The sequence below is a fragment of the Hordeum vulgare genome, chromosome 2H, assembly GCF_904849725.1.
Source record: "Hordeum vulgare subsp. vulgare chromosome 2H, MorexV3_pseudomolecules_assembly, whole genome shotgun sequence".
Lineage (NCBI taxonomy): Eukaryota > Viridiplantae > Streptophyta > Magnoliopsida > Poales > Poaceae > Hordeum > Hordeum vulgare.
In genome coordinates, this window is record NC_058519.1 from 503,763,993 (window position 1) to 503,780,307 (window position 16,315).

The window sequence follows — 16,315 nt, forward strand, 5'->3', positions numbered from 1 at the left end:
AGCAACCCATGAGGTTTTGGGATACTGCTCAGGTTTCCAGTATGATCCATCAGCATTCAGTTTCCTTTCAAAGGCAATTCCTTCTTTCCACGGGTTCCTGTTCAAAATCTGCTTTTTGAGCACATCGCAAAGGGTTTGATGCCCTTTGAGACTTTTGTACATGCGTGACACATACAATTCCATCAGCCCTGCATTTTCGTGAGTAACATTTGTGGTTTCCTTAGGTGAGGAATTTGTTACCATAGGAGCAGTTGAAGAATTTGTAGCAATAGAAGCATTTGATGATTTTGGTGAAGAATTGGCAGTTTCACGCTCGATGCATTTGAGACATGGTGGAGTGAATTCAACCTGAGCGGCACTGATCTGTTGAGAAAGTAATGAATCGTTTTCCATTCGAAGATCATCATGAGACATCTTCAACTTCTCAAGATCAAGTTTCCTTTGAAGAAATTCATAGGAAAGTTTCTCATGATCAGCCAAGAGTGTGTCATAACGATCTTGAAGACTATCAAATCTAGACTAAAGACTTTTCACATCTTCAGTGAGGATCTGAGTATGATTCATTTCATCATTCAACAGGTCATCGCTTCTGTCTAGCAATTTTTGAAGCTTTTCAATGGCACTTTGTTGTTTAGTTGCAATGTTGGCAAGTTTACTATAACTAGATTTTTTATAATCATCAGGTTCACAGTCACTTGAATCAGAGGAGGAACTGTCATTCGGTACCTTTGAACCTTTTGCTATGAAGCAATAGGTAGGAGCGAAGTCATTAGCATAGTCATCAGTGGAGATAGCGTTGTCATTTTATTCAAGGTTGAAGATTGACTTGCTGGAGAATTGGTAGCCAGTCCAAGACTTGCCACACCAGAGTGTGAGTCTTCTTCAGAACCTTCCTCTTCATCACATTCCTCAGATTCTTCCTCGGAATCCATTTCCTCTCCAATGAGTGCCCGAGCCTTTCTGAAACTAGTCTTCTTGTGCGATGAGGACTTTGAGGATGAGGATTTTAAAGATTTCTTCTTTTTCTTCGAGTCATCAGAACTTTCATCCTTGTATTTCTTCTTATTTGATTCCTTCACCCAGCGAGGACAATCAACAATATAGTGACTAGATTTCTTGCATTTGTGGCAGGTTCTTTTCTTGTAGTCCTCAGATAAAGATTCTGATCTCCTCATATCTCTTCTTGAAGATTTACCAAACTGGCCACGCCTTGTAAACTTCTGGAATTTCCTCACGAGCATTGCAAGCTCCTGTCCAAGTTCTTCAGGATCACAAATGCTACAATCTGAGTCTTCTTCTTCACATGAGGAAATTACTTTGGCCTTCAGCGCATGAGGTCTAGAGTAGCTTGGTCCATACATATCTCTCTTTTCTTCCTGTTGGAATTCATGAGTATTGAGTCTTTCGAGTATATCAGCAGGATCAAGCATCTTATAGTGTGCTCTTTCTTGAATCATCAGAACGAGTGTATCAAATGATGGATCAAGAGATCTTAGCAGTTTCTTCCCAACTTCATGGTCAGTGATGTCTCGAGCTCCCAGTGCTTGCAGTTCATTTGAGATGCCAGTGAGGCGATCAAAGGTATCTTGGCAGCTTCCATTGTCAAGCCTCTTGAAGCGATTGATGAGATTTCGAAGAACATGAACAAGAAAGTCACACTGAGTTGAAATTCCTTCCTTGACTTTGGACAGCCTATCCCAGATAAGCTTCACTGTGCCCAAAGCACTCACTCTGCCATACTGACCTTTGCTCAGATGTCCACGGATAATATTCTTCACTTGAGAATCAAGTTGCTTGAATTTTTTCACATCAGCGGCAGAGACAGTAGCAGCAATGGAGGGAATATCATGTTCCACAATGTACCAGAGATCATTGTCAATAGCCTGAAGATGCATCTGCATCTTGGTCTTCCAGTAGGGAAAGTCCTTCCCTTCGAAGGTAGGACATCCTGCAGTAATCTTGATCATACATGTAGTCGACATAACTAAAAATCCACGTGGTTAAACCAAAATCACACAGAACAAGGGAGTACCTTGCTCTGATACCAATTGAAAGTGCGTTATATCGACTAAAGGGGTGGTGAATAGGCGACTTTTAGAATTTCATCGCTGAGGAAATTTCTTTTGAGGAAATTCCTCACTGATAAATAATGTGCAGCGGAAATAGCGCATGATTAGAGGTGCAAAGATCACAACAGCAGTTTATTTGATGAAGATTATGAGAATTGGTTTGCACAGTATGCAGGCATAGAATAAGCAGGTGAAGATTAACTGGTATGAAGAATTTGAGGTTGAGGAAATTCAGTGAAAGTCTTCAGCAAATTCTTCAAACAGTAACAATGAAAGTCTTCAACATACAATATTGAGGAATTGAAAGAGTTGAAGAAATAGAACCAGTATCATGATGAAGACAGTTGTTGATGACCCAGTTCCAACTGCTGTGACAGTCGTACGTCTGGTTTGGAGAGGCTTGGTATTGAAACCAAAGGACACATAGTCTCGGGACACACAGTCCCTACCGTATTCTCCTTGAGCTAAGGACACACAGTCCTCGCCCAACACTCGTGGTAAGTCTTCAGGGCAGACTTCCAAACCCTCACAAACTCGGTCACCCTGCGATCCACAATTGACTGCTGGATGCTCTAGACCATGACGCCTAACCGTCTGGAGGATGCACAGTCCTCAAAGGTAAAAGGCTTCAGTTCCACACAGGAACAAATTCTTCAGTGATGCTCAATCACTTGGTTTTTGGTTTGTGGTTTGGTGTTTGGTGTATTTCCTCACTTAATGATTTACTCTCGAAGACTCTCAGGAATTTTGGTTGCTCTAAATGACAAGTGTCAGTTTCTCGTGGAGCAGCCAACCAGCTAGTGGTTGTGGGGGCGGCTATTTATAGCCTGGGAGAATCCCGACATGATTTGACATAAATGCCCTTAAATAATGTGACCATTGGTGTGGATAAGATCGGTGAGGTGGCGCGTGTCGCGGAAACGGTCGAAACTTTCAACTCTGAAAGTCCTCATGTCTCTCATATTCCTCACTTGAGGCTTTTGTAGGTTTAGGCTTGGGTTGAGCATCATGAGGAAATTCATTCCGTAGTATTACCTCGACCCCCTTTAACACTACGGTGTTCCTATGACTCAAGAGTAAAGAAAATGAAACAAAAAGAGTAAATCTTCATGCTTCAAAGTCTTCAGACTGATTTTCTTCAGGACACATCGAATTCCTCATCTTCAATATCTTCATGAGGAATATCAATTTCATCGCAATTTCTTCGCGATCAAAGTCTTCAAGTTTAGACCAATTTCTTCATCCGAAGACATACATTTTTAGGGGTCGATATTCATCGTATAACTCAAACTCCTCAGCGACTTATAGAGCACGTGTACACTTATAAACACATTAGTTACTTAACCTATAAGTCTTCAAACCACCAAAATCACTAAGGGCACTAGATGCACTTACAGTCTTCTCTAAAGTTTATTATGATTCTTATTTGCATGATCATTATAGCTTTGTAAATCTCTCCGATCTATTGATTTGATCTAGCCAACTAGATTGATCTATCTTCAGTGAGAGGGGACAAGACACTATCTAGTGGGTTCAATCTTGCGATGCTCTATATCCCAGTGACAAAGTAGGGGACAAGACACATATTTGCATTGCTGCCACTAAGTATAAAACAATGGGGTTCATTCATGTTAGTTGAGTTTACTTTGTCTACATCATGTCATTGTTCTCTAAACATTACTCTCTTTTACTTAATAATCTAGATGCATGCTCGATAGTGGTCGATGAGTGGAGTAATAGTAGTAGATGCACATAGGAGTCGGTCTAATTGCTTATGGACGTGATGCCTATGTACACATGTTCATTGCCGTGAATAAATATTGCATAAGTATGCTCTTTTCTATCAATTGCCCAACAGTAATTTGTTTACCCACTGTATGCCTTCTTCAAGAGAGAAGCCACTAGAGAACACTATCTCTCCCGAGTCTGTTCACTTATATATTTACAAAGACTAATATTTCCTTGTTGTTCTTATTTACTTTTTATTTATTTTCCACTTTATATTTATCCAACTATCATCTACACTACTCATTTTCTTGCAAGTAATGAGTCCAAGGGGATTGACACCCCTCTTGCCCATGTTGGGTGCAAGTGTTTCCTCTTTTGTGCGTAGGCGCTCAAGGTTGGGGTTGTGTGATACACCTATTGGTTCGATAACCTTGTTTCTCAATGAGGGAAATACTTATCTATATTGTGTTTCATCACCCCCTATTCTTCATGGAAAAAACCAATGCATATCACAATTATTAGTGTCAGGGCCGTTGTAGGATTGAAAGTATGTCTAGAGGGGGTGATTAGACTACTTGACAAGATAAAAGTTTTGCCTTTTCCCAATTTTACTTGAGAGGCAGCTACGATAGTTATAACAAGTCAAGTACACCCTATACATGCAGTTCTAATAGTATAGCAGCGGAAAGTAAACATGCAAGTGTAAATAGAGGAGTAAGGTAGCGAAATCAAACGCATGAGGTTGACACGGTGATTTTTGGCATGGTTCCGATAGGTGGGGCTATCGTACGTCCATGTTAGTGGAGACTTCAACCGACGGAGGGTAACGGTTTCGAGAGTCCACGAAGGGTTCCACCCACGGAGGGTCCACAAAGAAGCGGCCTTGTCTATCCCACTACGGCTTCCGTCCACGGAGGACTAGCCTTACTCACGGTAGATCTTCATGAAGTAGGCGATCTCCTTGCCTTTACAAACATATTGGTTCAACTCCACAACACGAAGTAGGAGGCTCCCAAGCGACACCTAACAAATCTAGGAGGCACCACCCTCCAAAAGGTAATAGATGGTGTAGATCAATGAACTCCTTGCTCTTGTGCTTCTAAAGATAGTCTCCTCAACACAAATCGCTCTCTCACAGAATATGCATGGATTGGAGAGGTTGATTTGGTGGAAAGCAGTTTGGGGAGGCTAGAGATCAAGTTTCAAATGATTGGATTGGAATATCTTGGTCTCAACACATGAGTATGTGGTTCTCTCTCAGGAAATGCATCTGGAAATGAAGTGTGTGTTCTGAGTGCTTCTCCCATGAATGAGAGGTGGGTGAAGGGGTATATATAGGCAGCAACCAAAATCGAACCGTTACACACAAAAGAGCAAACTCGGTGACACCGAAGTTAGAAACTCGGCGGTACCGACTAGCACTAAAGGTGTGAACTTTTAAATCTCGGTGAGACCGATATATACAACTCCGTGGCACCGAAAAGGTGACTAACGGTTAGATGGCCAAACTCGGAGGCACCGATACTCAAACTCGGAAATTCCGATTGTGTGTATCTTGGCAATAGAATGTTGGTCATCCAAACTCGGTAGCACCGATACAGTTTTGGTTGCACCTATTTGGTGGGCATGGCTAGGGTTCTGTCTGAGGTTCAAACTCGATGGATCCGATGTGGAAATGTTGGTGACACCGAATTTGTGAATGTGGAACTTGACAGAGTGGATATGTGGGGAAAATGACTGAGTGTTTTGGTTGCTAACTTTGAGCATTTGAGCAATCAGTTCATTTTACTACCTCACCCCTTTTAGTAGTATTGGCCTTCCTATGGACTCAAAAATGATTTCTCACAAATATGAAATGAAGAGTCTTCTAGCTTGAAGCTTGAGCCAATATTATTCCTTTATTGCATCAAGGGGCATCTCCACAAAAACTTTAAGCCATAACATCTTTTGAACTTTTCTAAAATATACTTGGAAAACACATTAGTCCAATGATGCATATGTTGTGATCAACTATCAAAACCACCCTAGGGAGCAATTGTGCTTTCAGCCGTAGAGGGCAGATACGTTCATACGTGGTAGATCACCTATACTTTGTACCTCTTTGAGAGGGCCTGAACCTGGGTAAACCTTGTATCCATTGTGTCCTTGTGATCATTTATACAAGACTACTAGATCGGGACCTCCTACCCGAGAACCGCCGGATTTAGCTCTGACATGCGGCCGAAGGCCAGAACGATCATCACTAGAACTCTCTCCGGGTTCACATGCCAACCATTCGACAAGTGGATGTCGAGACACGACATGGGGGTGGCATGCTCCTTCCTAGCACCGCTCGCATTGGTCAAGGGGCATGTACATCCCTTGTCGCCACATGATAAATCTGATAACCGTTACATGATGGATCTCATCCAATTCTCATCCAACACATGTTCATACTGAAAATCCCTCACAAATGGGCATGGGGATCATGATTATTATGATGATGATGGTAATGATAATGATGGAGAAGGAGTTGGTGATGCAATGATGAAGATCTTCCTGACTCAAGAGGCTATTGCCTCCAGCCCTTCGAGAGAAGACCAGAGATGGTTCCCGCCTTCGCGACATGGTAAAATTGGGAGAAAAACTTTTCGGACTTTCTAGGTCAAAAGAGAGTGTATGGACGCCGAAGTTGCTCCAATGCAGTCCTGTGGGCCCCATGCAACCATGGGGTGGGGTGCGTGGACACTATAGTCCATGCTGTGTCTAGCCTCGATAAATTTCTTAATTGAATTTTTCAAGAACTTTTATTTATACATAAAGACAACACTTGTGTACTTAGCAAAGTTCATTTTTCATCATGAAAGGAAATATATGTATCTATATGAAGTGAACATAAACACAAAGACACTAAATTTTAATGCAGAAAACATCCAAACATGCATAAGAATCATGTACCGAAGCCACCAAAATCCTCTCATGGTAGTAAGTCTTGTTGAGTATATGACCGAATTTTCATATGATTTGATCTAGTAAATGGTAAATAAAACATGATATTTCAACCAAATAAAATAATAATCAAACATGTCATGCAGTCTAATAGAGATAATAACATCATATCCGAATTGATTGATAGTGATAGTAATCTGAGCATAATCTCTAACAGAAATGGGCAAGTATGGTGTGGAAGATGAAGACATGTTTGAACTGGAAACAACATTAGAGATCGGTACAATCGTAGAGGAAAAAAGTTGTTATCGAGAAATTAGTTGTGTGCAACAATGTCAGAGGAGATGCTAGCAGTCTCTCAAATGTGCACGTAAAAAAACGATCACCCCTCGCTCGAAAAGGATCAAGAGACAGGGATTCCAAAGGTCTTGTAAGTGCATCTAGTGCCCCTTAGTGATTTTGGTGTATTAAATACTTATAGGTTATGGGACTAACATGTTTTGTGAGTGTACACAGGCTCTATAAGTCACTTAGGAGTTTGATATATCCGAAAAATGTCGACCCCTGAAAATGAATGTCTTCAACTAACGATTTTGATGTTTTCTCGAAGACTTTAAAAATAAGGAAATTGGTGTATCCTTGAAGATATTAATGCAAGGACTATGAAGCGTGAAGATTTTGTTTTCTTGTTTTATTTCCTTTCTATTGAGTCATAGGAAACATCGTATTGTTAAAGGGGGTCGAGTTAATACTAAGGAAATTTTTTCAAGTGATGCTCATCTCAAAGCCTACGCATATCCAATCTTTCGAGTGAAGCCTTCGGAAATCTCTTACAGTTCAGTCATATTGTGAACGTTGTTGCCTACAATGAGGAACATGATAGTCCTAAGGACTTTCATAGTTTGAAATTTCGACTGTTGTTATGCTTAGCGCGAGCTGTCCCAATACATCTTATCCATATAACGGTCATATCATTAGGGGCATTTATGTCTTATCATGTCAGGTTGCACCCTATCTATAAATAGCCGCCCCTCACAACCACTAGTTGGTTGGTTGCTCCGAGAGAGAAATTGACAAGTGTCATTTGAGAGCAACCCATCCTCCGAGGACTTTGAGAGAAAATCATTAGTGAGGAAAAACCCAAAACCCCAACACCTAAAACCCACAGTGATTGAGCATCACTGAAGAGATTGTTCCTGTGTGGAACCAATGCTTGTTACCTTTGAAGACTCTATATCTTACAAGCGGTTAGGCGTCAATGGTCTAGAGCATCCAATAGGAAATTGTGGATTTCCGGGTGACCGAGTTTGTGAAGGTTTGAAAGTCTACCTTGAAGACTTACCATGAGTGTTGGGTGAGGTTTGTGTGACCTTGGCTCAAGGACAATACAGTAAGGACTGTGTATCCTTTGATTTAAATACCAAGCCGCTCCAAACCAGACGTACGATTGTCACATCAGTTGGAACTGGGTCATCAAATCATCGTCTTCATCAAGCCCCTAGTTCTATTTCCGCAACCCATTCATTTCCTCGAGTACTTGTTGATGAAATAGATCGTTACTGTTTGACGACTTTGACTGAATACTTTCTCAATTTCCTCAACCCAAATTCTTCAGTCACCTTGTTCTTCACCTGCTTATCTTGTTTTACACGTTGCTTGTGCTATGTGTATGTTTTTTCATCATGATGACTATGCTACTGCTCTACCATGCATGCACTTGAGTACTTATTCCGTTGCGAGTATTTGGTCACTTAGCAAATTCCTCAATTAGTAATTCCTCAGTGACGAATTTGTAGAAAATGCCTATTCACCCCCTCCCTCTAGTCGATATAACGCACTTTCAGGTCTGTTATCCCACTTCGCGGTGCACACGAGGAAGTGGTAACTGAAAAGTAGTAGGCAACACAAAGCTTCGGAATCGAAGGGTGGTCTCATATGTGTATGTGTTGAGAGATAGTGTGACGACGAGAGAGAGACCTCCTGTAGTCTCATACAATTGAAACAGATCCACTATTGGAGAGGAAATGCACACACTTCTATCTCTTTTAGTACATCCAAACAATGTTTCAACTTCCATCACGTGCAACAAAAAGAACAAACCACACACACATGGCATAGGTCCTAGCCTGACTCGATCTTTTCATGAAAGACAATGCGCATGAGGTCGGTGGCGAAGGATGAGTGTGTATGCGTTGTATTCTAATGTTCCTATCGGCGTGTGTGGGTGTGTGGGTGTGTGGGTGAAAAAACCTACTTCATATGTTGGTCTAAATCATTCTTCGTTAGCGTGGTGAGAGTAAAATTTCACATCACTTGTCATGCATTAATGAGTTAGATGGGCTTTTAGGATTTTGTGTGTGTGGGATAGATGGTCCTTTAGGATTTAAACTAGGAATTATCAATAGAAGATAAATGGGCTAGGCCCAATAATTTGAGGGCTCCTTTGATTCAAAATAATTCTACAAGATTTTTGAAGGATTGAAATCCTTAGGGATTTTTCCTACAATTGTCCTTTGATTCATAGGGTTGGATCCCGTATGAATTTTTTCTATGAAATCTTTTGTACTACATTTCACAAAAATCTAGCATCCACTCCAATCTCTTTTATAAGTCCTTTGTTTTTTTGTGCCATCAAACACTCATTGTTAATCATATGGGGTTTAAATGGACATGCCATTCAATCCTCTACTTTCCATATTCTTGCGTTTTCAAAATCCTGAGAATCAAAGAGGCCCTGAACATATATATTTATTCCAACATTCCTATGTAGGACCACATGCTCGGATTTTATCAAACCTTCACCATGGTGAACATCAATTGTAGTATTGATGATAACAATAGCTAGTCAATAAAAAAACCTAATCAAAATCGTTGTCTTAGACTCCCACGACCAGTATTGCGGCCACGACGATAACGAGGTAAATGAGGAGTAGAGCGGCGGCGGTGGCGAAATTTCTCGGGTGCAGGGAGAGAGACGTGATTGGGAGCGACGTTGTCGGGGAGACCAGTCGTGCGGGGCGTGTGATCGTGGGTGGGTCTTTTTTCTTTCCTAACGCGGCTGGGGCCTGGGAGGATCCTTGGGCTGGGTTGGAGGGAGGGTTGCACATGGGCAGAAGGAGTTACCGATCCAGGAGGGGGTGCACAGGGGTGGTTTTCTTTATCAAACCGTTTGGTTTTCAGAGGGTTGAAAAAAATCTATGGGAGGAGAACGTGGATGGGAGGGCTTCCAGCGATAGAATGGGGATCGCTACAGGTCGAACCATCACGACAGACGGCAGATCCTCCTTTAATAGTAGAGATAATTCAGTAGAACCGTCCGATCTTACAAAAATGGAAGTAGTTCTGTGGTCAGCTTGTCTGCCGCGTCAGGAGCACATAGCAATGAACGTGAGTGCACCTCATGCTTTGAAGAAATTATCAAGTTCGAGATTCTTTGTTTGCACTAGTGCGGCGTCTTGACCGCAATTGCTTTGAGTAGCTGATTAGATATGACTAATCAAGCAGCTACAAGCTCACGGACATATGTGATGAATATGGCTCCACGCTATGGACACATGTACGAATACTTTTCAGCTGTCATCAACAAGGTCAAGCCTATTCCGATAGGGGAGCGATGACAACGATGCGTTGGCGGTAGTGGTTGATCGAGTGTCTCAGAGTCTCGGGATCTTGATATGATTTTTATTATGTTTGAGATACTTTGTACTTTTAATGAATTTTAATAATAGATCTGACATCTTTTTTTTTGAAAAAAAAAAATAGCTACAAGCTCATCTGCTACCATCATCAGGAAATAAAAAACTGTAGACCAGTAGACAAAATCTTCCCGTGCCAACGACCCCACGAGGCCATGAGGGCACGTTTTCCCTTCGATAAGTTTGAGAGGCGGATGATGCGATCCACTCCCATGTTAGTTTAGTGTTTTTTTTTTTTTTTTTTTTTTTTTTGCGATGACACTCCCATGTTAGTTGAAGAGAAGAAAATGTAGGGTATAGCAAGGAAAAGAGCAGCCAACAAAGTGCAGTGTCTGCTTCGTAGACAAGAATACAAGAACATCTTCCTAAATCTCTATTCTCTATTCGTGTTCTGGTCTGATATCTGTTCTTAATTGCACGAAACAGACAACAAATAAAGGTCGACATGGGAATTTGACTGACGAGCTCGACGAAGAGAACGTATGTACAGTGTGCAAAAACCATGCGTGCGTTTATCGATTGCAGACTTTTCTTTGCTGCATTTCGCGTTTGAACTCGCAATCATCGGTTTTGAGATTACAAGCAACAAGTATTACACGCATTTGGGGCGTCGATCGGGTAACATTATTGGCGACAAGGATCAAAATTCAGCTCGGGATCTCGGCACCGTCAGAGCGGCAGCACAGAGCTCCGAGCGCGGCAGTGCCGCGAGAAGAAGGACCTCGGGAGACCGCCGGACGCGGGCCTCACGGTGCTCGGATGGCCGGTCGCACCACTTTGATGCTTATCTCGGCCATTCTGCTCCTCCCCTTCGGGGGCCGCGTCAGGCAGCCGGTCCAGCGCGGCGACATCTGCCGCCGTTGAGACCATCGCCGCGTTCATGGATGCCGCGCGCCGCACATTCCGCGGCAGCGGGCCTGGGAGCTGCGGCAATGGCTCTGGCTCTGGCGAACTGGGTTGCTGCTCGTGCTGGTCTTCTTCCACGCGCGGCGCTTCTTGGTCCTCCTCCTCCTCGTCTTCATGCTCCAGCGTCGAATCGCTCGCGGCAGCCGCTTGCTCGGCTGCGGCGTTGGCGCTCGCATCTGGATCAGCTGGTGGGTTGGACTCGATGCCGACTCCGGCGGGCGCGGCGGCGGGGTCGATCACGTCAGAGCGGCAGAGCGGGCAGTTGACGTGGGCGCGGAGCCAGGTGTCGATGCAGGGGACGTGGAACGCGTGGCCACACTTGGGCAGCAAGCGAACGAGTTCGCCGTCGTTGAACTCGCCGAGGCACACGGAGCAGTCGGCGGCGCCGAGGAGGCCAGACCCCGCGCGGTACGGCGTCACCGCGATCGAGTCGATCGCGGCCTCGTCGAGCCCGACGGTCCGGATGTACCAGACGTGGTGCACCACGCCGCCCCCGCCGCCGCCGCCCTCCGGGTCGTCGTTGCCGACGTTGGTCGCGGCGGCCGGCGCCTGGGCGAGGAGCGCCTGCCGCCGGCGCCGCATCTGCCGGCGACGGACGGCGATCGAGACGCCGAGGAGGATGAGGGAGAGGAACGCGAGCGCCGCGGCGGCGCTGAGGACGTAGGTGACGAAGCGGCGGCGGTGGTCATCGACTGCGCCGTACCCGTAAGTTCCTCCTCCCTGGTCTCTCCCACCACCGCCGCCGGCATGGACGGGGGAAGGGCACGGAGCGAGGTCCGAGATAGTAGGGATATAGAAGGAGAAAGAAGGCGAAGGAGGAGAAGGCGATGTGATCGGAGGCGGAGAGGAAGGCGAGGGAGAGGGGGAAGGAGTGAAGAAGGGAGGGGCGGGAGGCGGGGGACAGCCATACCAAGGATCGCAGTCGTCGGAGAAGAGGATCCGACGGTAGTGGCGCGGCATGGCGTCAGGTGGGCGGCGAGGCCGGCGGCATCGGCGGTGGACTGGTAGAGGGGGCGGGGAAAGTGGGAGGAAGGTCGTGGAAGGAAGCGCGTAGTACGTGTGGGTGGTTTTCCTTTGGGGAGGGAAGGATGCTGTGGACCGGGGCGGCGGTGCGTCGACCGGGGTAGGCCGGGCCGGGCGGGGCGGGGCGGGGCGGCCACTACTTGGCAAACGGGATAAGTGGATGGTTGGTTGGTGGCCAAGTTGGACTTGGTGCGTAGAAAAACATGGCCCGTTGGGTAGCTTTTCCGGCCGAGTGCGGGGTACCGGGTGCTGCCGGGCGGCCGGATGACTTGCCTCTCCCGTCAATCTTACGGACGGACTTCTTTTCGTCCAACCTGACGAGACGATGACTTGAGGAGTGACGTGGCCAGCAGCCTAGGTGTGCGCTGATGTGACGGTGCATCGAACTGCTGGTAGTGCATGTCAGTCGTCCTGTTGAATTGTTGGGTTTCTGAACGAGCGATCTGAAGTTCTTTTTCCCCTAACAAAGGAAAGGAGCTCCGTTTTGCTACCCGAGCTGCTTCGTCAGCCAACCGACGCGCACACGCAGTGGAGGTTTGGTATGCGGCCGTGTGATTGCGCGTGCAGAGATGATAAAAGAAAGAACTCGTGTGCACCGACGGCCGTGCAGGTTCGTGCACGAGGCGGATTGGTGCCCCGGTACGAGTGCCAGTTAGTTTTTTTTTTTTTTTTAGCAGTGAGCGCCAGTTAGTTGACCGCAGTTCACTCTTCCACTGTGCGTGCCGGACTTTCGGCGGTTTCGCGAGTGCTATGGGCCTTGTTTCAGAGGCCCAGGAACGTCGAGCGCAAGGAAAATATACATTCGCGGCCTTTTGGGAGGAGGGCGGCGAAGCACGACCCGAGCTCGTGCGGCGGCGGCGGCGGCGGCGGCTTCGGTCCGAGGGAAGATCCCATTCTACTCGCCGGCGTCTGCGGCCGTATAATGGCAGCAGTCGTGAGCTGGTACGGGCCGCTGATCGACCTGTCGGCGGCCGCCGGCCATGTGGGTGGATTCGTGCAGCTCCTGGCGTCCGTTCGCCGTGTCCTTCCCCACCAGGTAACGAGCAATCCTGCTTCCACTTAGTAGAATGTAATAATCTCCTTCGACGATGGGGGAAAAAAGAGATTGATACGATGTCGACGCATCTTTGGTCATGTCGGCCCGAGGCTTAGATTCATGCTTCTGCTTTCCCAGGAACAAAATGCCGCAACCGGAAGGACGTATCAGAGAGTTATTCTAGAGGTTGGTGACGAGACGAGGTCCAGCTTCTCCGTCTCTCTATGGTCCAACAATACCAGTTCTAGCATAGTCGCCGGCGATGTTTTACTGTTGCAGAGTAAGGAACTGATCTTTACCCGTGTAATGCTTTCAGTTGCAATGGAGTAACTTCCTTCACTGATAAAAACTAAGCGAAACCATGCCCATTTGGTCTTTCGAATGGTAATTAGTTATCTTCTCACAAACCCCTTAGCATAGTATGTCCCTTTTGGGTCAGCTTGTTTCTGATTTAACCTAGCGATGTAGCTTATGTGCATGCAAACAGCATGTGGTGAGACATTCTCGTTCTTTTTCTTTAGATATTAAGATGGTAGAATTTAGAAATGGCTTGGAGGGAAGAGCTTCTCAGATGTCTGCAGTCCAAATTTTGATGAACTCGAAAGATTTAGTGCAACCTGAAGGTATGGTTTTTTGCATTTGTTTTATTCATTGCCGCTCTTTAGTCTTTACTGGCATTGTCCTGGTTGTATTACTTAAAAATGCGGTGACCCAGGAGTAATTAAAATGATGTTTTTGCCATCTTTATTATCGAGAAAATTGGGAAAATATACATTAGACTAACAGTGTAAGGGCTTTGTTGATGGGAAAAAGGTGGGCAATATATTCGAACAACTCCTTCTCCCTCATGTTTATATTAGCATCTACATTTATTTTCCAGCAGATAGTTGTGTTTAAGAAGAAGAAAAAACTATTACTGGATAACTAAACACATGGGCTCTTTTATTAGGAATTGATGAATTCTTAATTAACTGTAAACTCGGGAATGCTACAAGATCAAAATTAAGAAGAGTGTCAGAGTGGATCGTACACACCAAACGTACTCGTGCAGAAAATCATCAGCAGGTACAAATTTGCCAAGGCATTGTGATTTTAGTTTGATTGGGATAGGTAGCAATCTACATATTTAATTCTTTCTTTTTTCCCTTACATTCCGTTTAAAGGTTCAAACAAGGGATTTTCATTAACATGAGCTTGTTAATAAGATGGTAATCAAAATCCTTTGGATGTCATTCCTGTGTCTTCACTTCATCTTACATCACAATTTCACATGTTACATTGATGTTAATAGACGAACGACACAATCAAGGCTTTCATGTTTTTCACTCCATAATTTCTCTGTTGATAGAAGTAGATCATAATTATTTAACTTGTCTTCTTGGATAAGTTGTAACATTAACATTTTCTTTTAAAACTCTATACTATGTAACGGATAAAACTCCTATATTGACTGCAGGTGATGTCGAAGAATTGGAAAGAAAGAATAAAAAATGATTCAGCAGACTTCTTGTCCATCTCAGAACTACTACCTCAGAGCAAACCATGTAATTTGAATATTCATGCATCTATTGGCAAAATTGTCTTAATGGGTTCTCTTAGACCTGAATTGAAGGGGCAATTGCCAGTCATTGAGAAACATTCCTTGAATGGACATAATGATATCGTCAGAGATTTTATTACTACTGGATGCAAGTTATGTGGTTTACCTCTATACCAAAAGTATGCAAATGCATGTCATCTTGTCAACATTTCATCAGTTAATCTATAGTGCTCTGCTTGTCATGATTTATAGAACTCTCTATGCAGGAATCTTCATGGAGACAGTACTTATCCAATCGATTGCCCTGATAATCCAAAGTACCTCCATGTTGTTGGCCAGATATATAAACCATTCATGGTAAGAGATCTAGCATCCAACCTCAGACAGTTTCTTTGTTGGAAATAGATTAGTAAAACCATATCTTCACGATCTGCAGATCTATGTGCAAGACCAAACTGGACAAGTTCCTGTGCTTGTGAAGAATAAAGTTGCCGAGATTCTATTTTCAAATATCAATGCAGATGATGTGTCTGAATGCTACAAGAGCCGCCACTGCATGCTGGTAGATACTTGTGACTCTGGCCAGTCAAGCACTTGTGGGATGCTAGATGGCAGTGGCAAGACAGGCATTGCTAAAAGGAAAAGAACCAAACATAAGCTTGATTTTCATCTTATCTGGCTCATTGTTATGAAATGCCTGCTGAACCAAGGCAAGAACAGTCCATTCTGCTTCCAGATTTCGGTCAACCCCGGGAGAAATGTTGAGGATGGACGATTTGAACTGATTTCGTTGACAATGCCAATACCATGAGATGGGAATTCTTCTTTTACCGCCTATGTCAAACCAAACTAATGGTTATTATGTGTCTCTACAAAAGGAATTGAAGACCTGTTTTTCATAGGTGATTGTTGACTACACTAGAGGTGCTTTGGTGTTTCGATGGTTTGCACAACGACATGGTTAGGACGATAGAAATATTAGACCACTAATCTTCAGTTTTAGCAGGATCAACTTAGCAGGAGCAAGGACCTAGCACATTTATGACCAATCCTCGGTAACACTCTGCTCCTTAGTTGTAAAGAGGCCATATTCAATTGGGATCCCCAATTAAAATTGCATCACCCGATTTTGATCACGTTAACAATTTCATAAATATTTCTCATTCAATTCTTTTATACTATCCAATATGCTTTCTATTTTTTAAGCCTTCGCAATTAATTAAAGACTTCAATTTAAAATTGGGTCACTTGACTTTGATCGGGTCAACAATTTCTCAATTAGCACTCGGATTTATTTCTTTTAATTCGTTATATTTTCTAATTTTGAAGTTCTTTCATTAACTTGAGATATTCAATTTTAAATTTGTTTTACGATTTTGACTAGGCCAAC

At 44.1% G+C, this 16,315-nt stretch overlaps 2 protein-coding genes across 3 annotated transcripts; one reads left to right on the forward strand and one right to left on the reverse strand.

Moving 5' to 3' along the window:
• Positions 1 to 10,931: 10,931 nt before the first annotated feature.
• On the reverse strand, positions 10,932 to 12,466 carry LOC123426868 (RING-H2 finger protein ATL52-like). The gene has a single exon (XM_045110767.1). The coding sequence runs from the start codon at positions 12,284 to 12,286 to the stop codon at positions 11,090 to 11,092; it is 1,197 nt and encodes a 398-aa protein (XP_044966702.1). The 5' UTR covers positions 12,287 to 12,466; the 3' UTR covers positions 10,932 to 11,089.
• Positions 12,467 to 12,587: 121 nt separating this feature from the next.
• LOC123426867 lies at positions 12,588 to 16,093 on the forward strand. Of its 2 annotated transcripts, XM_045110765.1 has the most exons (7): positions 12,588 to 13,385; positions 13,524 to 13,665; positions 13,907 to 14,008; positions 14,335 to 14,450; positions 14,842 to 15,104; positions 15,192 to 15,282; positions 15,362 to 16,093. In XM_045110765.1, exons 1-7 carry the CDS (start codon positions 13,272 to 13,274, stop codon positions 15,734 to 15,736), a joined length of 1,203 nt encoding a protein of 400 aa, XP_044966700.1. In that variant the 5' UTR covers positions 12,588 to 13,271; the 3' UTR covers positions 15,737 to 16,093. The 2 variants fall into 2 exon arrangements, with proteins under 2 accessions (XP_044966700.1, XP_044966701.1); XM_045110766.1 differs by lacking the exon at positions 13,907 to 14,008 and having other exon boundaries at positions 12,589 to 13,385.
• The last annotated feature ends 222 nt before the right edge of the window (positions 16,094 to 16,315 follow it).

Bases quoted from the DNA above. Each gene is read 5' to 3' on its own strand.
- LOC123426868 (XM_045110767.1), bottom strand. From the start codon at position 12,286: ATGCCGCGCCACTACCGTCGGATCCTCTTCTCCGACGACTGCGATCCT.
- LOC123426867 (XM_045110765.1), top strand. From the start codon at position 13,272: ATGGCAGCAGTCGTGAGCTGGTACGGGCCGCTGATCGACCTGTCGGCG. The intron at 13,666-13,906 runs GTAAGGAACTGA...CTTTTTCTTTAG, and splicing joins CGATGTTTTACTGTTGCAGA to ATATTAAGATGGTAGAATTT. The intron at 15,105-15,191 runs GTATGCAAATGC...CTCTCTATGCAG, and splicing joins GGTTTACCTCTATACCAAAA to GAATCTTCATGGAGACAGTA.